Below are 15,596 nucleotides of genomic sequence, written 5' to 3'. Positions count from 1 at the left end.
CTTGGAACTCCACTTCTAGGAATTGGTTACCTTAATTGTGTGTAAAATGTTAATTGTGTGTAAAATGTTTCTTTTTAATATTAACCTTTTATTCCTGTAAAAAACAACTTTTCCAGTCATGTTCAGTGTCTGTTTTTGTTTTGTTTTGTTTTGTTTTTTTAACATCACTGTTCTCATAAACATACGACTTTACTCTGCAACATTCTCTCGTAAAAAATAACACCTTTTCCAGTAGTAATGCACCTTTTTTTCATACAATTCCAATTTTATTCCCGTAAAATTCTAAATTTATACTATTTTGTTTCTTGATGACCTTAACCCCAATGAAGTCATTAATCGAGTGAGCAAAAACTGAAAAAAGTTGTTTTCTCATTTCTCTGACATCAATACATGTAAAGATCAATATTTATATTTGTTTGGTCTTACATAGTCTATAAGGTCTATAGTCTTCGTTTAGCTATAACATAGCCTGAATTCTCACTTCCTCTCCCTGTGCAGCACTCTATTTGACTGAAAGCTGCTCTGGTTCATTAACTGACGCTAACCCTGAACATCTGTTCTGACATCTGCTGCACTTGCTGTTGTATCGATAACATCATGCCTCTGTTTTATGAATGAGTTCTTTACTGATGGTCTTTGCAAGTCTGCAAAAACCTAACATCGCATGAATCAAATAGAGTTTTAACCTGCTGTGAAAGTTTTTATAAAATAAATAATTGTGATATTTCGCTCGAACCAAGAAATGTGAACATATACTAACTCACCCAGTTTTACAAATCCAATGTCCACGTAAATCTTTGCACATAAGGAGCCTAACAGGTAGCCAAAGACTGGCCCCACCACAGAGATGGTCTGCACACAGCCTAGAACACCCAAAACACACTCAAATTAAAAGCAAGATATTGTATCCCAAGATGTACACATGGAGAGACCATCCACATCCATCACTTAGCATATAAGGGGGCAATTTAATGGTGAAATCTTAGTCTGGTCGTGTAATTATGATTGTGATTATGATTATTATTATTTGGATGCTGAATATTTTTTGATGACAGTATAGTATAGCTTGAGTGTCCCAAGGGCACTAATTGATAAGGCATCAGATTAGCATTTATAGTAGATGTCCTTAAACGACCGACAGACAGACTAGATACAGTAGAAAGATATTGAAAATGGGATTCTTACCCACATATAAAGCAGCATTCTCCTCACTAGCAAAGTCATCAATGTAGGAGATTCCAAGGGGTTGAACAGGAGTCTCGCCGATCCCTCGTAGGACATTTCCCAGGAGCACGTAAATCCACATGGACAGGTTGGAATCTCCTTCACAATCTGGAGGAGATTATTACATGGCAGTACTTGCGTGTGTGTGTGTGTGTGGGCAGCTGATTCGTGTTTATCTGAGAAGACACACACCTGTCGTTGGCACTTCAAGTAATTTACTATCTTGGCTGAGGTCAGACGTTGAGCCCACTGAACATGGTGATGGGGTGAGGCTTGAATTCACAACCCAGCGCGCCGGTGAGTCATATTCATAACTGGAGACAAAGCACGGAATGAAAATGATGAGGAAAAACTAAGCGATAGATTTCCCTTCAGTACGTTTACTACAAGTCAAAGTTAAGTTCTTTACTCACCGTCCAATGATGAAGTGAGGCAGGGCAATGATGAAGGTACCAATAGACATCAGTACACAACCCACTGCGATGATCTTTGGCCGATGGAGCTTGGCACCAAAGTAACTGACAAAGGCTATGACTAACAGGTTACCTGTCAGAAGAGATCAAATATTGGTTGATTTGAAGGGAGACACACAGTATTGTATTCAAAAGATCGGGGCAACTACCTTTGATAGCTTACTGTTGCAAAATAAGATGTAGATGTACAGCAGGAAAGCAAATGCATCTGCATGCAAATAATGACATACATATTCTAATTTACATACAGCTAGTAATTACTTTAAAATACCGCTAATACCCAATAATGATAAGTGGTAATAAAGCCAAGCCACAGTGGAGATAAATGTTAACATTTTGATGAATGTTCATATAATGCGTGCATTCGTGTTTTGTAGGTCACCTTTGCATAATGTCTGAAAATTGGAAGATAAGGTGCATGTCTAGCCCTTTTAAAACTAGAGTCCCCCAACTATGCGAAATGATTTACGCTTCCTCTAGAAGACGATTGCACAGTTTCAAACCAATTACAGTAGGTCTTTAAGAATTTTACAGTGATTTCATGCGGCATAGAGCATACAGTGTTTTCATGCGGCATAGAGCAAGTGCTATGATCTTTATAAAAATGTCAAAAGTCAAAAATAAAAGTCGAGTGTGTCGTCCAACTTTTGTCCAAAGGCAGCTGGAAAAGGGCCCAAGGTCCTCGCGACCCTGAACAGGATATGCGGTACAGTCTCGGATCTCTATTGTCCATAAGGGGAAATTTGCAACCGCTAATTAGTGATGCTCCACTAAAAACTGTTTCTGCCTTGCGCTGAAGAATTTTGGTTGAGCGGACAACGAGTCTGATGAGGTTTTTTTCGGCATAGTTTTACGGCCGACAGTAACCGGTCATTGTCTCAATTAAAGAGACGCTACTGTAATAAACGTAAACATACTGTAGACAGTATTTTGCCATTTTGCTACAGGAAAAAAAAAAATTGGTGAGATTTTCCACGAGTAACGTGGAGGTTCCAAATAGATGAATTTGCAAATGCCAAACCGCAGATATGCGAGGTTCCACAATACAGATAGTGGATGGATTAGCCCTCTATTTTACCCACGCTCATGCTCTTCCACTGCTCTATTCTTTCCTCTTTGTATTCATGTTGCCCTTCCTATTACTGTGTTTCTCTGGCAACAGTCGTATATAAGTGGCTTCTCGCCTTGACCACGTGAATATTTTTCACAGGAGAAAAGGGACTCCAGTTTATGTAATTCAGCTTCAGGGTGCTGCAGGTGACCTCAACCTTTCAATGAATGTACCTTATTATACGCAGGTGCTTTGGCTGATGGGTTTCATTCGCTCTGTGACCACGCTCGTAACTGAAAACATGATTTGATTCTCAAATCATATTTTCCCGTTGAAATGAATGGAAATGAAATTAATCCATTGCAGCCCCCATATAAAACCAACAATTTTTTTGATTACGTTTCTAACAAGAAAAACAGCACTCTAAAGTATTCTACAAAAAAAAAACAGTAATTAAATAGAATGTAAATAATAATTTGCACATCATGATTTTATGTTATAATAAATTGTGTGGCTTCTTCTTGTGTGTGCATCTACCTTGGCTACCAGGGGGCAGAAAAAATTCCAATGATTCCAAATGGCCTCATCTTTTAAAATTGTTTCTTTCAGCCAACTTCAAATTCTGCACCTTATGTATTATTCATAACCTATACTGTAGCATTGACCCAAGTACGCTTATACAAATGATCCCGAAACCTTGCATCTATTAGAGCACATCCACTGAATGTCATCATGAATTAGATTTTTTGCAGTACTGCGACCAATGCATTTCTTGCCGTAGCCTGTAATAAAAGCCACAAGTTGAAAGGGTTGAGTGTCTCCGAGTAGCACTATTTGTCCTTTCTTACAAAATCATTTCAGTCCAGTATTTGAAAGGATTCTTCCAGAGGGGTACAATTAATTACACCGTTGCTGAACAATATCCGGCACTTTGGCATGTCGTCCTTTTTAGTGGCAAAACCTATGATGGTCCAGCAACTAGTCCACCTCTCTGTCACCCTTTGTGTAATTTCAAAGGCTCCTGCTTCAACCATGTACATGACCAGCGGTGTGAAAATAATGCGAACAAACAACTTTTTTTTGCCGGAAGATCTGTCCTTCACTTCATGTTTGCTCCTGTTTGTCTTCCAGTTTCTGGGTTCCAGTCCTCATCAGTCTTGCTTTGATCCAACTGTCTACTGGCCAACTGGCTCCCTGCCCAGTCTTTCTTTCTTCCACACATTTTGTCAATACTTCTGTTTTTATGTGGTTCTTCCTTTGTTCCTTTTGTTAAATGTAATTTGTTCTTCTTTGAATTAACAGAAGGTGACCGTTATCGAGGTGTTTTGAAGAATCACTGGGTGTAAGGAGTACATCGGCTATTCGCAATTTTTTCTCTCGCAATCTTATCCACCCTGAGTATAGTGAAGGTTAACTTTACTTAGTCTGCAAGGTCAGCCCAAAAAAATAAAACACGTCCCTGCACCTAAATCCAAATTTCCAGTGCTGCTGTTGTCTGGACGCTTATATACACGTCTTCTAAGTTCCTGTCCTCTCATACTCGGCTTTTAAGCCCAAAAACAACTTTCCATTTAAGGCTGACCAGACCAGGCTGGTTCGTCTCATGAGTGAACTGACTGAAATGCCCTAGGGTGCTTCTCATGTATCCTCAAGCAATAGATAAGAAACTTGATACTTTGTCAGCGACCTGGTGGTTCTTGCTGAGAACGTCTCAACTGACTTGAACACGCCCTGAGGAGCGAAGTGGCTACACGGAGCAGCTATAACCAAGGAAACATTGGTGTGTCCTTTGTATTTGGCTATGTCTTGTTTTCCACAAATAAAAAGATCAGCGTTTGTCCTTGCTTGACATTGTGAGTCACATTTTCTCAAACACAAACACACAAAGCTGAGAAATCCTCTCTCTCTACCTTGAATAACTTTGTGACCCATTAATTTTTCCAAAGACTAAAAGTGAGGGGTGAGTGGATGACGTATCTGTGACAAGGATGCTGTAAACAACAGCGACATAAAAGTGATGACAAGCAGACTTACGCACCTATCTCAAAGCTGCCGTCAATGATGCCTATTAGGTAACTGGGAATGTCAAAGCGCCTCTCCAGCTGAGTTATCGTGCTCTTCATGTAGCTTCCTGACAGAGCCTTTGCAAAATAGGCAAAGGACAAAGCCACCAGAAACATCTTGTGAGGAGAATGGAAATGGAAAAAGACAAATTAGATACAAGTAAAGGGTCTTTGCATTAACATACTCCAGAGCCTTTATTTACATTAAATGGATACAAATGATATTTGTGTTCAGATGAGTAGTTACAAATACGTAGCACGACGTTGGGTTTTAATGTCAGCCATGTGGCGTGCCCCATCTCAAATTGTAAAATATTTTTTGGAGTCCTCGTGCCATCAAAGACATTGCATGACATAACATGACATATCTATAGCATGTTTACTCGAGCGCTCGTGTCCCTTGTCTGTCGAACATTCTATAGTGATTTTTGGTACAGTATTCAGTTGTTCTTGTCTTCTCTCTGGCATCCAATCATAACGGAGGTGAAAATAGCAAGCGCGCTAACCTAGCGGCTTTATAAAAGTGACTTGCCACCGCAACAACTTTCTACCAGTACGCCATTATCGCCCCTCCCAAGCACCAGGGAGGTAAGTTTGGATAAACATTTTCTAACTTTTTTATATTTCTTTACAATAATGTTGTACTATACTGGGTGGCGGCGGTCTGGTTAGAGCGTCTGCCTCACAGTTCTGAGGACCGGGGTTCAATTCTGGCCCCGCCTGTGTGGAGTTTGCATGTTCTCCCCGTGCCTGCGTGGGTTTTCTCCGGGCACTCCGGTTTCCTCCCACATCCCAAAAACATGCATGGTAGGTTAATTGAAGACTCTAAATTGCCCGTAGGTGTGAATGTGAGTGTGAATGGTTGTTTGTGCCCTGCGATTGGCTGGCAACCAGTTCAGGGTGTACCCCGCCTCCTGTCCGATGATAGCTGGGATAGGCTCCAGCGCTCCCGCGACCCTTGTTAGGATAAGCGGCTCAGATAATGGATGGATGGATATACTGGGTGTTTTTAGGCCACGGAAAAAAGTAACCAAAAATAATTTTGCACTGTATTGGGTGTTTTTAGGCCATGAAAAAAAAGCGCTTCAATTTAACGGACAATCGGCTTTATTGGATGACCCCTTCCTCCTATTAGTCCGTTAAATCAAGGTTCCACTGTAGCTTTATATAGGACTAAATGTGTGATCAAATTCAATAACATTTTATATAATCAATGTGCAAAAACAATGGTTTTTCGATGTAACTAAAAATACTAATATGGATTGTAGATGTTTGTGTTCTAGTCTATCGATTATCACACAATCGATTACCGGTATTGGCAAAATATTGCAAAAAATCTTATTACTCCAATATCATCACTACTTAATTATAATTTTCATTCCATTTAAAAGGGTTGGGAAAGTCAATAGATTGACATGGCTCCTGTGGTTACTACACACTGCAATATGTGTTATTGTTGTCATTTTTACATCGAAAGGTATTTTATTTTTTTTTTTAATTAAAAATTCATTCTACACCCACCAACTTTGCATTACCATCGCTACTCAAAGCAAATTGAAAATACTGTGCTCTCAACCAATCAGTCCTGGGCAAGCCAGTTAGAAATGTTTGCAAACATAAGTTGTGAATCTGTGTTTAACGTTCCCAGTTAGCACATTTTGAGATTTGAGATGAATTAAGCTGTAGAGACGCATTTAATCACCGCTCAATTGTAACAACCTTAATTAGCAGACTTACACAAAGGGTGATGACAATCCCCTTAACTTTCATGCAGAGTAAACAAAGTGAGAAAAAAAGTTTACAACAATAAATAAAAACTGAATACAATGATTTGCAAATCATGTTCAACCTATATTTAATTGAATACACGACAAAGACAAGATATTTAATGTTCAAACTGATAAACTTTATTGTTTTTAGCAAATCATTAACTTTGAATTTTATGGCTGCAACACGTTCCCAAAAAGCTGGGACAGGGTCATGTTTACCACTGTGTTACATCACCTTTTCTTTTAACAACATTCAATAAATGTTTGGGAACTGAGGACACTAATTGTTTAAGCTTTGTCGGTGGAATTATTTCCCATTCTTGATTGATGTACAGCTTCAGCTGTTCAACAGTCCGGGGTCTCCGTAGTCGTATTTTACGCTTCATAATGCGCCACACATTTTCAATGGGAGACAGGTCTTGGACTGCTGGCAGGCCAGTCTAATACCCGCACTCTTTTACTACGAAGCCACGCTGTTGTAACACGTGCAGAATGTGGTTTGGCATTGTCTTGCTGAAATAAGCAGGGACGTCTATGAAAAAGACGTTGCTTGGATGGCAGCATATGTTTTTCCAAAATCTGTATGTACCTTTCAGCATTAATGGTGCCTTCACAGATGTGTAAGCTACCCATGCCATTGGCACTAACACAGCCCCGTACCATCACAGATGCTGGCTTTTGAACTTTGCGGTTCTTTTCCTCTTTGGCCCAGAGGACACGACGTCCACAATTTCCAAAAACAATATGAAATGTGGACTCGTCGGACCACAGAACACTTTTCCACTTTGCATCAGTCCATCTTATATGAGCTCGGACCCAGAGAAGCCGGCGGCGTTTCTGGGTGTTGTTGATAAATGGCTTTTGCTTTGCAAGTTGCACTTACGGATTTAGCGCTGAGTTGTATTTATTGACATTAGTTTTCTGAAGTGTATCCTTTAAACATTGATGTTGGTTTTTGATGCAGTGCCGCCTGAGGGATCGAAGGTCACGGGCATTCAATGTTGGTTTTCGGCCTTGCCGCTTACATGTAGTGATTTCTCCAGATTCTCTGAACCTTTTGATGACCCCATCTTTGCTTGTGAACGACTAAGCAATTCAGGGAAGCTCCTTTTATACCCAATCATGGCACCCACCTGTTCCCAATTAGCCTGTTCACCTGTGGGATGTTCCAAACAGGTGTTCGATGAGCGTTCCTCAACTCTTTTTTGCCACCTGTCCCAGCTTTTTTGGAACGTGTTGCAGCCATAAAATTCTAAATTAATGATTATTTGCTAAAAACAATAAAGTTTATCAGTTTGAACATTAAATATCTTGTCTTTGTAGTGTAGTCAATTAAATATAGGTTGAACATGATTTGCAAATCATTGTATTCTGTTTTTATTTATGTTTAACACAACGTCACAACTTCATTGGAATTGGGGTTGTATACTTCATCGAATCATGAGACTTTTGTTAAGGGATGTTGTTACCCAATCTCTATTCTTATTGGTACAATAAAAAAAAATAATAAAAAAAAAATAGCGGGTTACAAAAAGGAGAGGATTAGAGTTTCAGAAGATTTTGCTACGTCCCACCCAGGGAACTGAACAAGAATGAGAAGAAATAAAGTCTGTCCAAGGACTCAGTCTGTATTATGATAAACTGCTTGAACACCATTGTCTCACATCACTTTCATCTGGGGAAGAAGCAACAAGAGGATTTGATGTCATTTAAAGTTGCACTAGCTTTGAAAGAAGACTTTTTGCTTATTTTTTAAAGGTTGTTTGACATAGAAGAAAGGCAACAGAGAGCCAGAAAAGCCTGAGGTGGTCTAATCAAAACAACATTACATTCATGCTGTGTTCTGCCTTATTTTTCCATCTCTTTCCTTCAGGGACCATGGACAAAAAGTTACGAGGCAGATGGATGGACAGCAATAGAGATAAATAACAAAGTGAATAGATCTTGCCAAGCATCGAGCTGGTATTTTGTGGCAGGCATAAGGTTAAAAAAATAATAATAAAAGAAAATTGATGGTGTGTAACTCGACAACATTTCTTCATGAATGGAAATTAACTCATGTATTGAAATGATGACCAGTTAGCTTGAAAAGTGAGCAAAGGTTTTAGTAAGAACTTTCTGAAGAGGCCTAATGTTTTTGTTGTTTTTTTGCAAACACCTGCTTTGACCAAAGCATTTGAGTTTTACTTACTTCATCCATTTTCTGAGCCACTTATCCTCATTCGGGTCGCGGGAGTGCTGGAACCTATCCCAGCTATCTTCAGGCAGGAGGCGGGGTACACCTGAACTGGTCGCCAGCCAATCGCAGGGCACACATAAACAAACAACAATTCGCACTCACATTCAGACCTACGGGCAATTTAGAGTCTTCAATCAACCTACTACGCATGTTTTTGAGATGTGGGAGGAAACTGGAGTGCCCGGAGAAAACCCAAGCAGGCACGGGGAGAACATGCAAACTCCACACAGGCGGGGCCGCGGATTGAACCCAGGTCCTCATAACTGTGAGGCAGACGCTCTAACCAGTCGTTCACCGTGCTGCCCAGTTTTACTTACTTTTATAATTGAATTATATTGAGAATGCTTATACAAAATCAAGGAAAGCTTTGAGTAGCATGGGGGAAAAAAAAACAATATTCGACAGGGCCCAACATTTGGTACAGAAATGTATGTTTTAGCAGTGGTATTAGGTATTAGCAAGTCAGAGGGTCCCATAAACATAATGACTGAGCGATAAATTAAATTCCTCAAATTAATGTAATCTCTGTGAAGCACTACACCACTAACATTTTTCTTCTGAATGAAATACTTGCCTTAAGACTGGAGCAGGATGAGGCGTCCGTTTTTCTGGATGCATCGTCACTGCTTCGATTCTTCTGCATGTCGCCGCGCTCGGCTCCCAACTCCATCCTCCTGAAAGGTCACTGTGTCTGCTTTGCTGTAGTCTACCACGAAGTGCAAATTCTTGGCACTGATGCGTGCAAGCCTGTAAATGGATAATTCAACCATGTGACCCACTTCTTATTCTCAGCACAAACAAAAACATTTTACAACAGGCAGAGGGGAGTACACATGAGTAAGTAGTTCAGAGTGGGACCGTCCACACAATTTTCAGATCATGACACAATGTGTTGTTTGGAAGCAGAGCTCTATTTTAAAAATATTTGAAGTACTAAAATGCAATAAAATCAAATTTGACCAAAAAAAAAAAAAAATATCTATACATCTTGAGTGCAGAAGGCAGTATTTTCGTCAATACATGCAGAATTGTACTAAAAATAAAATAAACTTGATAAGGTCAGAGGCTCAAGCCAACCGTAAAACTTGTTTTAAATGTTCTGACTTGTTTTATTAGCCTTGCCATGCCTTTTCACTCAGTATGTTTTATCCGAGAGAGGAGTCATGTGAAGCTATGAATGTGATGCCTCAGGGGGTAAAATTAGTGATGGCACTCCAGCGTAGCTAGCTAACAGAATACACGAACAGTATAACTGTCAACATGGAAATGTTACATTCCTGCAGTACAGATTGTTCCATTTTAAGGTTTTTGAGTTTTGGCTAATCAAGGGAGTTTAATCAACATTTGATGAGAAGCGACAACGTAAAAACAGCAGAGCGGAAAAACAGCAGAGCGGAACCTCAAAAGTCATAAAAATTGGGAATTCCTCTAGAGATTTTGTGAAAAAATAAATAAAATAAAATAAATAATAATTAAAAAAAAAAGATCAGGAGATCAGTGCCAAGATATAAATTATTTATCCATGCAATTATGTTCATCTTCTCTTTCTTAAGGTGCTCTGAAAGGCACTTTACAACCTTACACGTTGTAAGCATGAGTAGTTACTGTGTGTTTAAAAATATGAAATTCAATTTCATTCAAAATTTTTGAACAATACATGTTCTTTATTGTTCCTAACTTCTGTAAAAGTGTGTCAGGATTTAGCAATGATAGAAGAATGCAAGTGCCATGGTGACAACATTTGAGAACCAAAGTAATAGTCCAATTTGTCATGAGTCAATATGAAGCAAGTCACCAGGTATGAGACATACAATTGTTATGGAAGAATTTGGACCTGACCGATGAATCGGCCAATTTTAGCCCATTTTAAAATAATCATAATCGGCCGGATATTTGCCGATTTTAGTCCTCAATAAATATATACATTTAATACACATTAGCACAAAGATGAGACAACAGGAGACAAAGATGATGACATTCTTGGATGTCCATTTTATTCTTAGTCCAGCCCATACAACACTACCCGTACATGCCGAATGAAAGTGCAGAATGATGCCAACTACGTGGAGCTGCGACATCACGTCATTCAATCCTCAGTCTTCTCAGTAACAGAAGTGGGCCGAGCGGTGCTTCCCGGCAGGTACATTTTGAAGTTATAGCGACCTTGTGAAAATACCAGACCCAACAATTCTCCCGTTTCAGTTAAACACTCTTTTCCATATGTCATGACGGCGCTAGCTTCGTGGCGTCGGTCATGCTTTCCGTTCACGTTGCATTGCTAACGTCGTGCTAACTAACCTAGCTTAAGTAACTCCATGCCTCTTTTTCGCTGTAGCAGAAATAATGTAAATGTACAAGTTATTTTCACACACAGACTAAGCAACAATCCATGCTTCTGTCTCCTCCCCTTCCCTTCCCTGTCATTCACATCCTCTAAGGCAGTGGTCCCTAACCACCGGGTACCAGTCCACGGGGCCGTCTGATACCGGGCTGCACAGATAGGTTTGAATTTATTTTATTTTATTATTTGCGGAGAGGGAGACAGGGCACCTTCACCCCACCCCGTCCGGGACACTACACCCACCCACCTCCGTCGACGATTAACTTCATGATAACTGTAAATGCACCCATTTGTATTAGTTTTGAATTTGTTTTGTGCTTTTATTTTGAAAATGTTCACACCGGATGTTTGCTTGCTACTGTATCTCCGTAGGTTTGACACAGAGCTACACCTTTGTGAATGTACATTATTAAGAAGTTTGTTGACCATCACGTTTCTGATTTTGAAGATTACTTATGGGAGATGACTGCCGTGTGCTGAGAAGCCATTATTACTTTGCATTGTCTATCGCTATTAGCTTCAGTTCAAATTAAGCAATGCTAGCTTTGTGATAATTGTAATATTTTATGTTTTCCTGTTTGTATGTCTGTACGTTTTGTTCTACTGTGTGGGATAGTGTGTTGAGGTCTAAATAAACATCTGTAAAGAAACTGAAGCGAGATTGATTAGCTTCTGGAATGTCCGACTCAAACTCGATGTTCCACCCGGTCAACCCTGGGCCGCCTGCTTTTTGGGATTCTAAGACAACATTCCACCAGATCCAGAACTCAAAATATGGATGGTACTCGACACAAAGATCCATCCATCTATTCCCTGTACTGCTTATCCTCAGAAGGGTCATGGGCAAGCTGGAGCCTATCCCAGCTGACTTTGGGCTCGAGGCGAAATATACCCTGAACCGGTCGCCTGCCCATACAAACAAAAGATTCACACCAATGGACTCTGGAGTTTTCTCAATTAACCTAGCATGCATGTTTTTGGAACATGGGAGGAAACCGGAGAACTCGCAGAAAATCCCCAAAAATACAGCGACAACATGCAAACCTAGCACAAACTCTGATCAGCATCACTCAGAAGAAAAGACTCCTATATTCATCCTGTCACTGCGTGATCATCACTGCATTTGACAATTATGCAAATACTGTGGAAGCGGCACAGATATGAGATACCTTGTCATGTGGTACGCCTAATTAATTGAATTGATTAATTGAAAATGTTTTCCTTTTATTTGTTTTCCTACATGTTTTGGTTGGGTCACCACGTGCAGACTGGAATTAGTCTCTATGCCCACAATACAAAGATAGCCTGTTATTGGGTCACTGAGTTCACTGCTATGAGTGCATTTTTAAACTTTTCACATTTTGCCTAGAGGAGCCAAGATTGCACAAAAATGGCATGTTCCAAGTTCACTAATAAAAGAAAACTGGACAAGTGAAAATCATCATTTACAAGAAGAATGAATATCTTGCACTCATCCTCCCTTCAACCAGTCCAAGACCTATGTACTTAATATGCTAGGAAATTATAGCTATGATGAAGATTTCCGATTTGAAACAGCATTTTGAGACGAAGCAAAGGAATTCTGTCAAAACTCACAGGTTACAACAACAAAAATAACTGCACTGAAATCGTCAAATCAACCTGCAAGCGAGATTCTTATCACATCTAGGAAACGACAAAACGCAAGCAAGTGCTTACTTGGAGTGGCGTGGATTTTGGGTAAGCTCAAGAAACCATGGTCGGATGGGGAAATAATAAAAGAAAATGCATGCTTTAGGTGAGGGATACACTGGTCTAAGGTACAAAAAGTGAAGAATTAACATCTTAAATTAAGCAGATTCTGCAACAACCAGATGGACTGAAGTACTAGTATCTAGGCAGATGTGATGGAATAAAACATGCGGAGTGCATTTTCCTAGCTGTGGATGAGTCCAGAGACCACTGATAATGCTCAGTTGACAGTGTTTGTGAAGTATTATTCGGTTTTGCTGGGCTCATCAAAATAGAAATTACATTTTATTTTAGTGAATATTTTTGTTGTTTGAAATGAAAAGGACATGTTTTGAATATTCCAGTAATATTGCATGTGGTCTGACTGATCTGAGTAAATGGACGTTTGACTCATCAAAAAACTATTTGCAGCCCTTGAGGATTTGTATTTGAGTAGCCCTGGTCTAGACAGTCACAAGCTCCCGTTTAAATTTATGAAATGTGTTTTACCCAAAGGCTTAACGGGGACATACAGAAAATTTACTTGAAAATATGTAAATGCGAAAAAAAAAATCGATGCGTTTCTGGAATGTCTGGAGACCACATAGTGTAAATATCAAATTTTCCTAAAATGTGTTTGTGAGCAAGTGTAGCGCTCGCCGCTGAGTCAGCAGCCTTGGCTTTTAGCCTGCTGGTTAGCGCACACGACACTTAACCCGTGGCACGGTGCAGGCGAGGGTTCAAGCCTGGGTGATGAAGTGCTGCCTCCACGAGTAATACAGTAAAATCGATGTTGTCTTTATGACAATTGGGATATGAGCCTGGGTGATGATGGAAGTTTTATACCCCCAAAAGCCAATCACTGCCCACCAAAGCCCGGCTGGATCGACGCCAACCCTCCACAACACGGTCTTTATTTCAGAATTAGAATGTTTTATTTTTTTTTCTGTAACACCTTGCAGTATAGGAGCGCACATGCTCCTTGGGGTATTTTGATGAAAGCATGCCGGAGACGTGTCAATAAGAGAAACATGAACCGTTTTACACTGTGGGGGGAAAATGCATAATATGTCTCCTTTACATAAAGTAAAACTAAATATCGACTAGGAAAGCCCAAATATCAACAAAGCATAATTGCTTTCCCGCAGGGTCAAATGAATATGACTGACATCAATTGGGCAAGAGTAAAATAACATCTCAGAACTTTAATGTATAGGAGGACTCATCTGACCAGATTAAATCCTTACCACACTTGTGACATTCATTCTCTGATGCTCATTCATCTTAAGAATGAGGGTTTTATGCATGATAACCCAAGATGTTCTTCTCTGTTGCCTCTGTCTGTTCTTTTGTAATGTAATCATTTTAATCTAACAACGGAATCGTCACTGTGAATTATGCGCCTACCAGCCATACACCAAAAATAAACTTTCCACAACTCCCCCCTTCTTTTGTTCCAAATTCCTATGAAGTATGACATTTCCAAACACACGCTTATGTGTTTATACATTTCTTCCGTTGTAATCTTAATTGTGGTCTATTGTATAATGCCGACCGGCACGGTGGAAAGCTGGTTAGCACATCTGCATCACAGTTGTGTGGACCGGGGTTCAAACCCCAGCCCCGCCTGTGTGGAGTTTGCATGTTCTCCCCTTGCCTGGGTGGGTTTTCTCCGGGCCCTCCAGTTTCCTCCCACATCCCCAAAACATGCGTGCTCGGTTGAGTGAAGACTCTAAATTGCCCGGAGGTGTGAAGATGAGCGCAAATGGTTGTTTGTTTCTATGTGACCTGCGATTGGCTGCCGACCGGTTCAGGGTGTACCACGCCTCTCGCATGAAGATAGCCGGGATAGGCTCCGGCAGCCCCCGACCCTTGTGAGGAGAAACGGTAAAAATGGATGGATGGATGGATGGATGTATAATACAGTGAATATACAATCACTAGTGTGCCATCATGAAAGCTCATCAGGGGTGCGGCAGGGAATTATCCAGGTTCAGTTCATTTGTCTGAAAATGATGATTTATTCAAATATATCTTTGTTCATCTGTCTACGTCAGTGACGTATAATGAGTATTGAAAGGCAGAACAATTAAATGCTCCTCCATTAGATGGCTAAATGTACACGGAATAAATCTGTGGAGCCACCTGTTGCCATTCATACAACAATCAGTCATGTTTGTGTTCAAGAAAACGGCCAGATTTCACACTAAGTCAATTTGTGAGCAAATTGAGACGACATCTTTATCATTTTATACTTATGTGACATTTTAGTTTGTTGGTGTGCCCTGAGATTTTTCTATGTAAAATAGCTGCCTTGGCTCCATAAAGGTTAGGATTGGGAGACACCGCTATGATATAAACTACAACTCTACAATAATACTGATGATCTCACAGGGCGTATATGAATTTATTTTGGACTCACCGAGCGAGACAGACGCGATATAAAACATAAATACACGAATAGGAAGGTAGTAACACGTGATGTCAGCGATGATGCGTTCAATGTTTTCAATCGTAAGCCTTTTGTATATATTTAGGAACTCCTCCACGTCTGCATTTCAAATGAGACTCAACAAAAAGGTGAGGCTAATGATAACATTCGGTGTGTTCAAATGAAGTGAATGACGAATGCGAGTCGCTCACCTTGGGGAACGAGAGTGGTTTAGTCGAGGTGGAGATTCGGAGATGGGGAGCACAGGTAGGCTCAAAGTTCTCACGAGGATGGC

The 15,596-nt window shown here is 40.1% G+C and overlaps 1 protein-coding gene across 3 annotated transcripts in view; it reads right to left on the bottom strand.

Annotated features, from left to right (window-relative positions):
• slco1c1 (solute carrier organic anion transporter family, member 1C1) overlaps positions 1–15,596 on the bottom strand; it is a 25,828-nt gene extending 10,232 nt beyond the window's left edge. For all 3 annotated transcript variants that reach the window (XM_061681082.1, XM_061681080.1, XM_061681081.1), the window contains exons 1-7: positions 15,514–15,596; positions 9,394–9,566; positions 4,787–4,928; positions 1,638–1,770; positions 1,417–1,538; positions 1,186–1,332; positions 765–863 (exon numbers count right to left, since the gene is read on the bottom strand). In XM_061681082.1, the coding sequence (XP_061537066.1) occupies positions 765–863; positions 1,186–1,332; positions 1,417–1,538; positions 1,638–1,770; positions 4,787–4,928; positions 9,394–9,489 (739 nt within the window). In that variant the 5' untranslated portion in view covers positions 9,490–9,566; positions 15,514–15,596. The remainder of the gene's footprint in view (positions 1–764; positions 864–1,185; positions 1,333–1,416; positions 1,539–1,637; positions 1,771–4,786; positions 4,929–9,393; positions 9,567–15,513) is intronic.

Source organism: Phycodurus eques, chromosome 7 (assembly GCF_024500275.1).
Source record: "Phycodurus eques isolate BA_2022a chromosome 7, UOR_Pequ_1.1, whole genome shotgun sequence".
NCBI classification, from domain to species: Eukaryota; Metazoa; Chordata; class Actinopteri; order Syngnathiformes; family Syngnathidae; genus Phycodurus; species Phycodurus eques.
This window is presented reverse-complemented; position numbering and strand designations above follow the sequence as displayed.